General features: G+C 32.3%; 1 protein-coding gene and 1 long non-coding RNA gene across 2 annotated transcripts; one reads left to right on the forward strand and one right to left on the reverse strand.

The window, feature by feature from the left end:
- Nucleotides 1–1711: 1711 nt before the first annotated feature.
- Nucleotides 1712–2769, reverse strand: LOC107901396 (cold shock protein 2). Its single transcript, XM_016827390.2, has one exon. The coding sequence runs from the start codon at nt 2535–2537 to the stop codon at nt 2016–2018; it is 522 nt and encodes a 173-aa protein (XP_016682879.1). The 5' UTR covers nt 2538–2769; the 3' UTR covers nt 1712–2015.
- Nucleotides 2770–10854: 8085 nt separating this feature from the next.
- On the forward strand, nt 10855–11663 carry LOC107901397 (uncharacterized). The gene is made up of 2 exons (XR_001685240.2): nt 10855–11123; nt 11202–11663. It is a non-coding gene; the product is annotated as an uncharacterized lncRNA (long non-coding RNA).
- Nucleotides 11664–12384: the final 721 nt, after the last annotated feature.

The following is a 12384-nucleotide window of genomic DNA, read 5'->3' on the forward strand; positions in this document are numbered from 1 at the left end:
TTCAAAATGGTATAAAGTAAAAACCTCATGTCACTAGAGTGCAAAGTCTTGGTTACCGGATCACCCCAGTACTCTTCATATCTTTTAAAAGTTAGTCGCAAATTACAAAAGCATTCCACAAAAGGCTCCCTGGAGAACAACATATCAACCCTCAAAGGTTGTAAATACCAATTGTATTTAACCACCAACATCACTACAAAATATTTTCTTCAGAAAAATATCTGAATGAACTGTTGTCCAATGGAGACAATCATGATTCAATTTTACGTCTTAATTAACTCAGTTCTACCACAAACTAAGTTCCCAAAGTATTCACCAAAAGGTCCCTATGTTACATTAGCATGAAGCTATGAACCTAGAATAGTTAACAACATAAAATGTTCTCCAAAACTGGAATTGATCTTAAGTTGCTAGGATAAGATACAAGGTAGAATTTGATTGTTGCAGCTACATGCATCTGATATAAGCATAAAACTTACTTTGTGTGGTTTCAATGCAATTATGATGCCAGAAATATCATGCTAGAATGAGTTCTATAGTACACTACAAAAGATTGGGTCTTGATCTCAAAGAACATGCGTACTTCTTGCCTTTGAACCATGAAAAGATGTGCCACAACTGCAAATAGCTTGTAAGCTCAATAAGAGATATTTAAATTCCAATGAAGAACGAAGTACTAATTTCACAACTGAATACTTTGCACTCGTATTGTTTATCATGCAAATGCGGTCAATCACGATTATTCTTCCACAACCAAATTTCTTCTGAACCATAAGAATAACATACAACAAAAAAAGAAAGATGTAGCTAATTCTGCAGTTCAATTGTGCATCAAGGTTATATTCATGCCTCTACGGTGATACTAAGAAGCAGTACTTACACAAGTATGAGTTGACGTCGTCTGTTCAAATTCTCAAAGTTATTCATTTCCATTATGATTAATCAACAAATGATATGTTAACTGTTGTGAATGCTTTAGTAATATGAAAATCAGTGCGATTATAATGGATGCCTCAAACAATCCCCTTCTAAGTTTTGATCCGTTGACACTGTTAGGGCGAAAAGATTCAGTATCATCATGCCATCTCATGGTACAGAGTAGTTAACGAATTAGATATAACAATATTTTTTTTCATTTTGTTTTTCTTTTGTCCCTATGAATAAAAGGATTAATCAACAGAGGAAAAAGATGTCAGCATGGCTTGAAAATGAAATAAAATTAAACACTAAAAACAGAACCTTGAGATTAAGACCATATATTGAATCTTGTCAACTAGTGACCATATGTAATCCCTAACCAATCCAACACCAACCACCTCTCAAATGTTATAAAGCAAGATAAGGATTATAAGGACCAACAGAAAGAGATGATTAGGTCCTCATCCTCTCTGCAAGAAAACAGATAAGTCGACCGTCTGGATTGCTCAATCAAGGCCCTTAATGCAAACGAAGTCCAGTGAACCTCATCGAAGTCTTGAAATTGTATTTCGCTCTCAATGTACCTTTCAGTGATACGGTTTTCTAAAACAACTAAAAAACCAATTAAAAGATAAAAAACAATTCACCATCTCTTTCCAAAGACAAGACCATACTACTAACACCTGCTGATATCTCAAAGACATGATGAATTATTTTTCAAGCATCAAACTAAAAAGGGTACTAAAATAACATAGAAATCAAAGAAGAAAACAACATAACCAAAGAAACAAGCTTCAAAGAACACAATTCTTTTTTCTTTTTCTTTTTTGACTTTATATGTAAACTGCAAATGTAAAGACTATGAATCAATGTTTAACAAAAACAAGAATTGCTAAGAATAAGAGGATAATAATGATAACAATACATCATACAGAATAATATAACTTTCTTTTACCACGCTCAAACAAGTAGTAACAGAGGAATCTAATCGGAAAATAGTGAACTTTCCGACTTCTCCTTCTTTTGCTGATAAACCCCATTTGCATCAACACCACAATATTCCTAGCCACAGGGATCTTCCATTTTTTTTGAATAATTTATTCAGAGCAATCCCTTGCAAGATGACCTTCTTCTCCACAAATAAAACATTGTCCTCCAGCTCGCCCTTCTCCCCGACCACTTCCACCACCGCCGCGGCCGTATCCTTTACTTCCAACATCATCTTTACGGCCACCACTGTATCTCGTGATCCCACCATCATCTTGATAACAATCCCTCGCTAAATGCCCCATCTTCCCACAATTATAACACGCACCATCACCACCATAACCGCCTCTCCTGTAACCGCCCCTACCACCTCTACCTCTTCCACCACCCCGGCGAGATCGGGGAAGAGGAGTCACATCGACGGCCTTAGCACGACCATCTTCGCCTAAATCGAGGGAGAATTCAACAGGCTGGTCATCAGAGAGGGTGCGAAAGCCTTGGGAAAGAATAGAAGTTTGATGGACGAAAAGATCGTCGCCGCCGTCATCGGGAGTTATGAAACCGAAACCCCTTCGGGCACTGAACCATTTAACTGTGCCAATGGATTTCTCGGTGCTGGTGGTCTCAGCCATTGGCTTCTAGAAGATTCTAGACAACGTACCAGAAATTTCGGAGTTTTTATTATAATTTTTTGGTCAGTGGATTTTTGCCTTTCTGGACGCGCCAAGAATGTTAGTGGCGGGTTTTCTTTTTCTGGGTTTTTGTGGGACCCGATTGGTAGATCGGAAGGTAGAAATGTGAGGATTGGATTGGATCTAACGGTTGAAAAGTTTTGGTGGTTTATCTATTTGGTGGGTATTTGTTTGACTGGTTTATTACCTTCAGCTTAACGTCTCATTTATTGACGTGAAAAATTAAATTGATATACATTTTTTTTAGATGAAATTATGATTTTACAATTTAAATTAAATCAAGAAAGCGAATTTCATATCATTTAAAAAAAATTATATTTATTTTGGATAAATATTTTTACTGTTTTTATTTTATACCAAGATAAGTTCGTATTTTTAATATATTTATTTTTGGCTAATTATCAAATAAAATGCTATTAAATTTAGATTTTTATTATCAGAAATGAAATTAGTGTGTTGAATTCAAACTCTTACAAAAAACGAGCTAAATTGGAATAAAAAGTAAAGATAATGGCTTAATTGAAAGATTAAAGATTCAAAGATGACTTGATAAAGATTGAATGGTTGAATGTTTTTTTTCAAAAATAACTGGATAAAAATTGAAAGATTTTTAATATTGTTACAACTCTATAATTAATTTATATTCTAATTTAAATTTAATTTTTAATTTTTAAACTATTTAGTGATAATATTTAAGAAAAATCTAGCTAGTACATTAACGCCTTTTAGAATTAATAAAAAAATTCCTTTATTTTTCTTTCCTTTCCAGCGGCAATTCATTCTTCTTTTTACTTTCAACTTTTTTGGTTTAATTGTCTTTCAAGGCCTTTTCCCTTTCCATGGTCTATAATTTCATTTAAACTATTTATTATGATTCTTTTCATGATTAACTAAATCTTTTTAGTTTTAGCTTGGAAATTATTCCAACAAAACATTTGTGAGATTCAAACCCACTCAAAAAACCTCTCAACACAGTATTTTCTATCTCTCCGGTATATGGGATAGTACAAATTCGTCCCTTAAAGTTGATTCAACTTTGATTCAAAAAGTGCACGTTGGGTTGGAGTTGTTTGACGTACAGTTGGGAAGACGAATTGCCCGTGCTGTTTTGGAATTCCCGCGAACAAATTGGCGTGTCTAGGTGAGAAAAGCCAGTTGAATTCTGTCAAGGGAGATAGAGATCAGATTTAAACGACCCACACGGTTGAGGCCGTTGATTTGAGTTGAACTTTTAAGATCATAAGGCTGTTGAAAACTTAAATTGCGAACACGTGTATCGTAGTTAGAAATTTGGCAAGAGTCAGTTTGCAGGTCACATCGGGATTGACTACATCAGGAAAAGTTTGCGATCGGGACGTTCATGGTCGCTATAACCAGCTTATTGCTTGGAAGGAAAAATCTATTTCAATGATCGATTTAAGATTGGAGTACACTGAGACTAAGACTAAGTTTAAAAAATATTTTATTCATCCATTTATTTTATTTTCTTAAATTTATTTTTGCATCTTCGAATCTATTTTTATTTTATTACACTTCATATTTCCTTATTTTATTATCTTAATCAATTTAAACCCCTCATTTATTTTTTCAGCATTGCTACGCATAAGTCGTGGGCATGGCTGTGACCGCGACAATGATTCTGGTTACAGAAAAAGACGAAATTAGATAGCCAGTCCCTGTGGATTCAACCCTACTACTCTATATTGTCATTTACTGTTATTTTATTGTAGGAATTCATATTTGGTGGTTTTGACGCCCATCATTAATATATATTTTAAACTTAAGTTTTTTAAGCATAATAATAAATTTAGTTATCAAGGTTTGCATTTTTTGTCTGTTTGAATTGTTTAGTTAAATTTGATCTCATTTTTTTAAAAAAAATCAAATTATTTTTTAACGAAAATAATAATTAAAACATTAATTTTAATTATTTAAATTAAATTTCATTTAATTAAAAATATTAAAATAATTTGATTAATTAAATAAAAGTAATCAAGTTTACTCCCTCAAATTTGATTAATTAAACACTTTTCTTTTGCTAGTAAATTTATAAACAATTTCTCTTAATTCATTAATTTATCAAGTAAAGTGCATTCATAAAATTAAATAGTTTGGTATGAAGGTATCCTTACAAAGTCAACCATGATATGATCTTAATACATTATAGAGGATGAAAAAATTAAAACAATAAGGTCAATAGTTGCTTCCTAAACAAGCAAACACATCTGCACACTTGTTGCTTTCTATAAAAAATATGTTTCATTGTTGCTTGTGGAGAGCACTTGAAAAGCGTTCTACAATTAGACACCAAAGTAAATAAAGCACGGTTAGTCATAATTGTGCTCTTAATCAAACTAATAACATTACTAGCATCATTTTCAATTTCCAATCCAGTGGTATTCATGGTTTAGAAAGCCGTAACCCATCCTCGAGAGCCCACAATTCAGCCTCAGCACTAGAGGCTTTAAGAATGTGTCGCACTGATCCTCTAACCTAATGACCACTTAGATACTTGTTAATCCCAAGTTTTCCATTGATAAACCATCAATATTCAACTCAAAACAATTGTGATAGGGGGCTTCCAATGAACCTACGCACAAAAAGAAATACCAATATGTTTTAGTGAGGAGAGTGAGGGAGAAAGTACAAACTATTCTCCTGCCTTGGCCACAACTTTAGTAACAACATTATCAACATAGGGATTATTATTAAAAAAATAGGGAATTGCGCTTTAACCAAATCTACCATAAAAAAGTAGTAAATAGTGTTCCATGGCAACTTAGAAGAGGGAATCCAATCATTAGAAGTAACATTAGTCATAATCTAATAAAACCAATCCAGATTTATTCTCAAAGAAAAATTTGGTGGCGGTCCCAACTAATTTTACACTCGTACAATTTCTAAAAAGGTGTTCTATAGTTTTAGGGTAGTTCTTACATAAAGGGCATAAATCTTGAGCATGAATTCCCCCTTTTGTCTAAGAAATATCTGGTAGGAATAGCTGTGTGGCAACATTCCTAAAAAAAATTAGGAGAGATTTTGATTTTCCACAAAATCTTCTAGACACTAGAACTAGAATTAGGGTCACAAATATTGTTAGCCACCAAGTCATAAGCATTACCTAAGCTAAATACCCCATGCTTGGAGAAATTTTAAAAAGTGGAGTCTATTCCTTCAATTCCAAAACTCATAGGAGTTCTTAAAAAGGCATCGACAACATCATGGGTTGGGGGGAGAGCATGGGTTACCACTTATTTGCTCATATTTAATCTTAAACTTCTCAATACTAAAGGCCTCTTCCTTGCAATTAAGAGGCCCCTCCATAAGGCTTCTTGAAGGACATAACCTCGACCAATTATTGAACAAAAAATTGATGTTTCTCCTATTGTGCTTTCTCCACTTGATACCTTTTCAATGAAGTTGCTAAATTTTCTAAGAGAGCTCCAAAAAATGGAGGCAAGTCTTTCGCAACCTTGAGGTTTCTTATTGTCCATACTGGACTCGTAATTCCTCTTTTTCATTCATAATTCTCCATCCAAGCTTAATGAGAAGGGCTTGGTTTTAAGGTTTTGTAATTTTCAGACCAAGACCTCTACATTCTTAGGCTTAGTAATGGCCTTCCACTTCACATGATGAATATTTTTGTGATTTTCATCTTCACCCCACACAAAATCATAGTTAATACGATCAAGGTCTTTGTAAACACTTGAATGAACTAAAACACATTGCATGAAATAGGTGGGAGTATTCGAAGTGGTGGATAGATCAAAGTACGGTGCCCTCACAAGAGAAAATAAGTTACATTTCCAGTTACTAAGCTTGGAGTGGACTTCATCAACAATGAAACCACAGTCTTATTTATAGACTCTTGAAATGGATAGGAAAAAACAATGTATCTACTAGCTACCAAGATATTTTATCTCTTTAATATTAAGCTCATGAATGACCATACTTCTATGACAAGTATTAGTGTTAGGAGAGAAAAATACTTTTGATTTAGCGACACTAATGCTTTTAACCTGATTCTTGGCATAACTCAATTAAAACCCTCTTAATGACACTAACCGTTTTCTTGTTCGTTTTATCAAAAAAAATAATGTCATCCTTAAAAAAGGTGAGATAGTTTAGGACTTCTCCTAAAGATACAGACGGGAGCCTAGTCTGTAACACCCCTAACCCATATCCGTCGCCAGAACAGGGTTACGGAGCATTACTGAAGTTTACAGAACAATTACAATTAATTCATGTCATTTACTATTCATATCTAAAATTAATTATATTTTATTATATAATCTCTTTAAATGGGCCCTCAAGGCCTAAAATAGGCATTAGAAAAAAAATCGGGACTAAACCAAAAACTTAGAGAATTTTTTACGAAATTTTAAAATTTTTCCTAGGTACAAGAGACACATCCGTGCCTTAGGCTGTGTGGGCATTCGATGTGGGACACACGGCCGTGTCCTTACCTATATAACTCATTGACTTAGGTCACACGGCCAACCCCAGGCCCGTGTGTTAGGCTGTGTTAAGGGTGCAGGGGTCACACGGCCAAGCCACACGCCCATGTGCTAGGCTGTGTGCAAATACCTGGGTATTTTGTTTTGAAATTTCAAGGTGCAGGGGACACATAACCAGATACACGCCCATGTGCATGGCCATGTGTCACACACAACTGAGACACACACCCGTGTGGATGAAAATAGGCCATTTTAAGGCCACTTTTCTCACCCTTTTTGACATCAACCTACTCACAACATTTAAATACACTATTATATCCCTACCAAGCAATCAAAACCAACCAATACATGTTCTAAACAAAATAAAACATTACATATACATCAAGTACTTATACTTACCCATTTAATTCATTTTATTGATTTATCAAATTCTACTACTAATTACACACATACAATCATTTAAGATTCACAACCACAATTCAAACTATTTCATTGCCAAACCAACCCTATACATGCCATATAAACCAAAATTTACATTTCAAAAACTATCGGATTAAACTGGATAGTGTGGCTTGATGTGTTGATCCGATCTCTTGATCACACGTTAATCTACAAGAACATAAAACAACACAAGTAAGCTTAATGAAGCTTAGTAAGTTCAATAGATTAAACGTTGATCTTACCGAACTTAATATAATAAACAAAATCGTAAATAAATCATACATTCTCCCTGTCAAATACAACACAAGTCAATGAACACACTTCTTTCAAATCAATATCATTAATAATCAATATATCTTTCAATTCGTTCACATAGGTCTTTTACCAATTCTTACTGAATTGAGGAACGACTTACGAATATCAGTACATCGTTTTCTTTGTGCCATAGTCCAACTATGATCTTACACATGCATTACCATGACCCAACCATGGTCTTACATTCGTAGTGTCATAACTCAATTATGGTCTTATCATCAGAATGCCATAACCCAACTATGGTCTTACTTATAAATACTGCCATAGTCCAACCATGGTCTTACATTCAAATAGCCATAACCCAGTTATGGTCTTTTCATTAAAATACCATATCTCAGCTATGGTCTTACTTATAAATACTGCCATGGTCCAACCATGGTCTTATCCGTCAATTCATCCTTTGCTATAAAACGATTGTACTCTATCCTAGGTTTTACTTATTTTAAGCATTCATTTCAATTTCATATTTTAACAATAAATTTTAATTTCAATGATAAGAATATGAATAAATACATTATATCATTCATAAATTAATAAATAATCATGAAATTTTAACCATATGAACTTACCTGGATTGAATTGCAAAATTGGTAGTAGTTCAGGGATTATTCAACTAATTTTTCTTTTTCTTGTTGATCTACGGGCTCTTGATCTAAAATGTTAAAATTTTCATTCATTAGAATATATTTCAATTTCAGTCCACTTCACAATTTATACCCTTCAGATTTTGAAATTATACAATTACGCTAACTTTTACAATTTTTATAATTTAGTCCCTCACCAATTAACTCATCAAATGAGCTAATTTTCCTCAATTAACACTTTATCTAACTATTATAAGCTATTACACAGCCTTTTATAAACAAAATTTAATACCAAACCCTGAGATTTAATCTCTTTCACAATTTTGTCCTAAAATCTATTGAAATTAGTTGATAAAATCATCATATAACAAAATTAAAACTTCAAATCCATGTTAATTCATCTTAAACATCCAACACTCATCAATGATAACTTTCAAAATTACCCATAGAATAAAAAACTAATAAAATAAATAGTTGAACCTAGTTGTAAAAATCTCAAAAACACAAAAATTTCAAGAAATAAACAAAAATTAAACTTACATGAAGAAAAAATATGAAAAACCAACTATTAGAAACCCTCCTATGACGTTTTGGGACAGCAATTTGGGGAAGAAATGTCTAGATTATCCTACTTACTCCTTTGTTTTATTTTCATTAATTTCCCTAAATGACCAATTTGCCCCTTACTCACTTGATTTTTGTTTTTCTTTTCTACTTAAGCCATTTCAACCTTTTCAATTAGACAAATTTACACTTTAAGTCCTTCCATATTTATATTTTAAGCTATTTAATCACTATTTCATCAATTAGCTAGTTTTGCACCTTTTTCAATTTAGTTCTTTTTACTAAATTAACTATCAAAATGTTAAAATTTTCTAACGAGACTTTAATACTAACTCAATGACACTCCGTAAATATTTATAATAAAATTAATGACTCGGTTTATAAAATTGAGGTCTCGATACTTCGATTTAGAAACCAATTAATTTAATAAATATTTCTAAAACACAAATTACTAATTCATAAGCCTTCCTAAACTCATAATTTGTTCACAAACACTAACACTGTGTTTGGTTCAGTGTAATAGGTAATCCATTACGCCCCGATTACGCGCCTATTACATTACGCCCCTATTCCGGCTTTTGGTTCGCTGTAATAGATATTACGCGCGTAATACAATCCCGACCTAATCCCCAAATTCCCTGCTTTTCTATTCCCTTCCTAAATCCCAGATTACCTATTACGTCCGGCTTCCCTTCCCAACTCTCTGTTTTACCCTCCCTCCCTACCCGAAATCGACCTCCACCCTCTCCTTTTTCTGTCCCCATCATTTCTCCTCCCATTTCCCACTACTTCATTTTTCCTCTCGGAGCACGTTTGGTTGTTGAATCTTACCGACGGCTGGGGTTCCTCTCTCTCAGAAATCCTTAACTCTCGACTAAAATCGCAAGGTAAGGATAATGGGTAATATATTTTGTTTTTCTTTTGTTTACTATGCTTTTGAGGTAGAGTATGTTTAGGTCTTAACAGTTCTCTATTTATGTTTATCGGAATTATTTGGGGTTAGCTTAAAATCACTACAAAGTTAAATGTCTCCATCTCTGCAAGTCCCCCAATATATATATTTTTTGCGAAAAATTTTGAACTTGGGAGAAGATATCTAATTCTTATAGATTGGTTTAGTTTTCTATATGGAATGGACATTGTTATCAGTTAATCCTAGCTGCTTGATGAATCTTTCTTCTTCTTTGACTTCTCTTAATCTGTTTGGGTGTCGTATGCAATGGAACTTCTCTTAATCTATCTCGAATACAACTAAATAAAATTCATATTTTTCAACCATTCTTCTGAAAATTTATTTTGTTTGTTTTGCAGTATCTTTGAAGTGTAATGTTTTTTTCTGGGTTTGATTAAATGGAGAAAAACAAGGATCATGATTATGGAGAGGAAGAAGATTCAGAGTATGTATTACTTGATCTTGAAGCTGTTCGTGGGCAGATTGACATCCCTCCAAATGCACCTTATACTCTTTCTGTAAGTTCTAAATTTTTGTATGTTACAAATTTGTTAAGGTTTTTTTTTTGGCAGTTATGTGAAAATTAGAATTTATAACTGAATGAGTATTTAGGAAGTTTAGTCTTGAATACATATGACAGATACAAATATTTTTAAAAAAACTAAGAACCCGAGAAGAAAGCTTTGCCTTTGGTTTTTGTTGCTCGATGTTCATTTTATATTTGTTAATTCATGAAACGAAAGCTCTCATATTTTTACTGGTCAGCTTATGAGGATTAGGGAATTTTAATGTGTTGATAGAGATCTTCATCTAGATATATAATACTAGCTATCCGTGTGATTGCTTTAACTATGGAGAACTTAATCTAGATAAACCTTGTTTAGATTATGTATGTACTTGCTTTGTACTTGTTGGATTTAATCTAGATAAACCTTCCAGGGCTAAGTTCAGTTAAGTCTATATCATCATCCTCCCCTTGGCATATTGCATTCATTTTAGCTATAGAGTTATTTGCACAATTGGTGATTATCGTTTGACATTTCTCAATCTTCTATACTGGCCTAGTAGTCATTCTTCTCTCCTAACCTTTCTCATATGTGATCAACTGTACTGTTTTATTGCAAGCGCAGTCTCCTAACTACAATGCTACCCTGAAACAAATTTTCCCCAATATTCAGCAAATCGATTCTAAGGTATTGGCTTAGAAATTTTGGTAGGTTCTGGATTTTTGTAGTTGAATGTTCATAAATTTGCAATCACGCGTGTAGTATGCTAACGGTAACATCTCCAGTCCCTTGTTGTCTGGAGCTTGTGAGTTTGCAAATGTTGCTAGGGGAAAACAGGGTTCTGGAAGTGATCCCTAATACATGACAACCAGCAGGAAGCATGTGAGTGCTTGGTGGGATGATATTAGCAGCAGACCGTCCTAGCAGAAGGTTCTCCAGCTCTATGCTCCTCATTTCTAAGAATTGAAAATGATGCAATCTGGGGATGGGGTCTTTTTAATGATGTCTGCTTTGTTGTTTAGCAGTTTGGTTTGGTTTGGGGTCTGGTCTTTGACTGTTTTAAGAGGCCAACTAGTTATCCTGTGTTAGTTATACTTACAATAAAATGTTGGTAGGGGTAGGGGGTTACAATTATCGTTTTGTTTGCCTATGTTTGATATTATGAATAAAGATGAAGAAATCATGGAGATATCAAAGAGAACCAAGTGCACAATTGAATGTGCTTCAAAGGCAAATTTTTTCTTTTATTTTCTATGGTTTTATTACTTATTGATTTTCTTTTGTTGGTTTAAATCTTCGAAATAATTGTCCAAAAGGTTTTGGTAGTGTTGGCATTGGCATCAATAAAAGTTTGAGCTTACTATGAGTATAATTTGAACCCAAATGTGGTAGTGTTGGCATTGGCATTATTTTAAATTGTATAAATTCATATAAGAAAATTTATTATCAAGAATTTTATGAAATTTTATATTATTATTAAATTATATGTAATAATTATTATTTTAAATTATACAAATTCATAAAATATAATTTATTAGTTATAATTATTTTAAATTTTATTAAATCATATATTTAAATTAAAATATATTTAATATTAATTATTTAAAATTTTATTTTATAGTATCATATATTATGATTTGAGTAAATTCATATAAGAATATTAATTATTAAGAATTTTATTAAATTATATATTTTAATTATATTATATTTAATAATAATTATGTTATTTTATATTTTACAGTATCATATATTATGGTTTGAGTAAATTCATATAAGAATATTAATTATTAAGAATTTTATTAAATTATATATTTTAATTAAAATATATTTAATAATAATTATGTTTAAATATGATTAAATTATTTATTATTGATATTAATAATCTTATTAAAATTTAAATAAAATAATTTACCAAAACAAATTTCTGCTAATTATTAAGAATTTTATTAAATTATATATTTTAATTAA

Source organism: Gossypium hirsutum, chromosome D06, assembly GCF_007990345.1.
Source record: "Gossypium hirsutum isolate 1008001.06 chromosome D06, Gossypium_hirsutum_v2.1, whole genome shotgun sequence".
NCBI classification, from domain to species: domain Eukaryota; kingdom Viridiplantae; phylum Streptophyta; class Magnoliopsida; order Malvales; family Malvaceae; genus Gossypium; species Gossypium hirsutum.

Coding starts and splice junctions, on each gene's coding strand:
- LOC107901396 (XM_016827390.2), bottom strand. CDS start 2,537: ATGGCTGAGACCACCAGCACCGAGAAATCCATTGGCACAGTTAAATGG.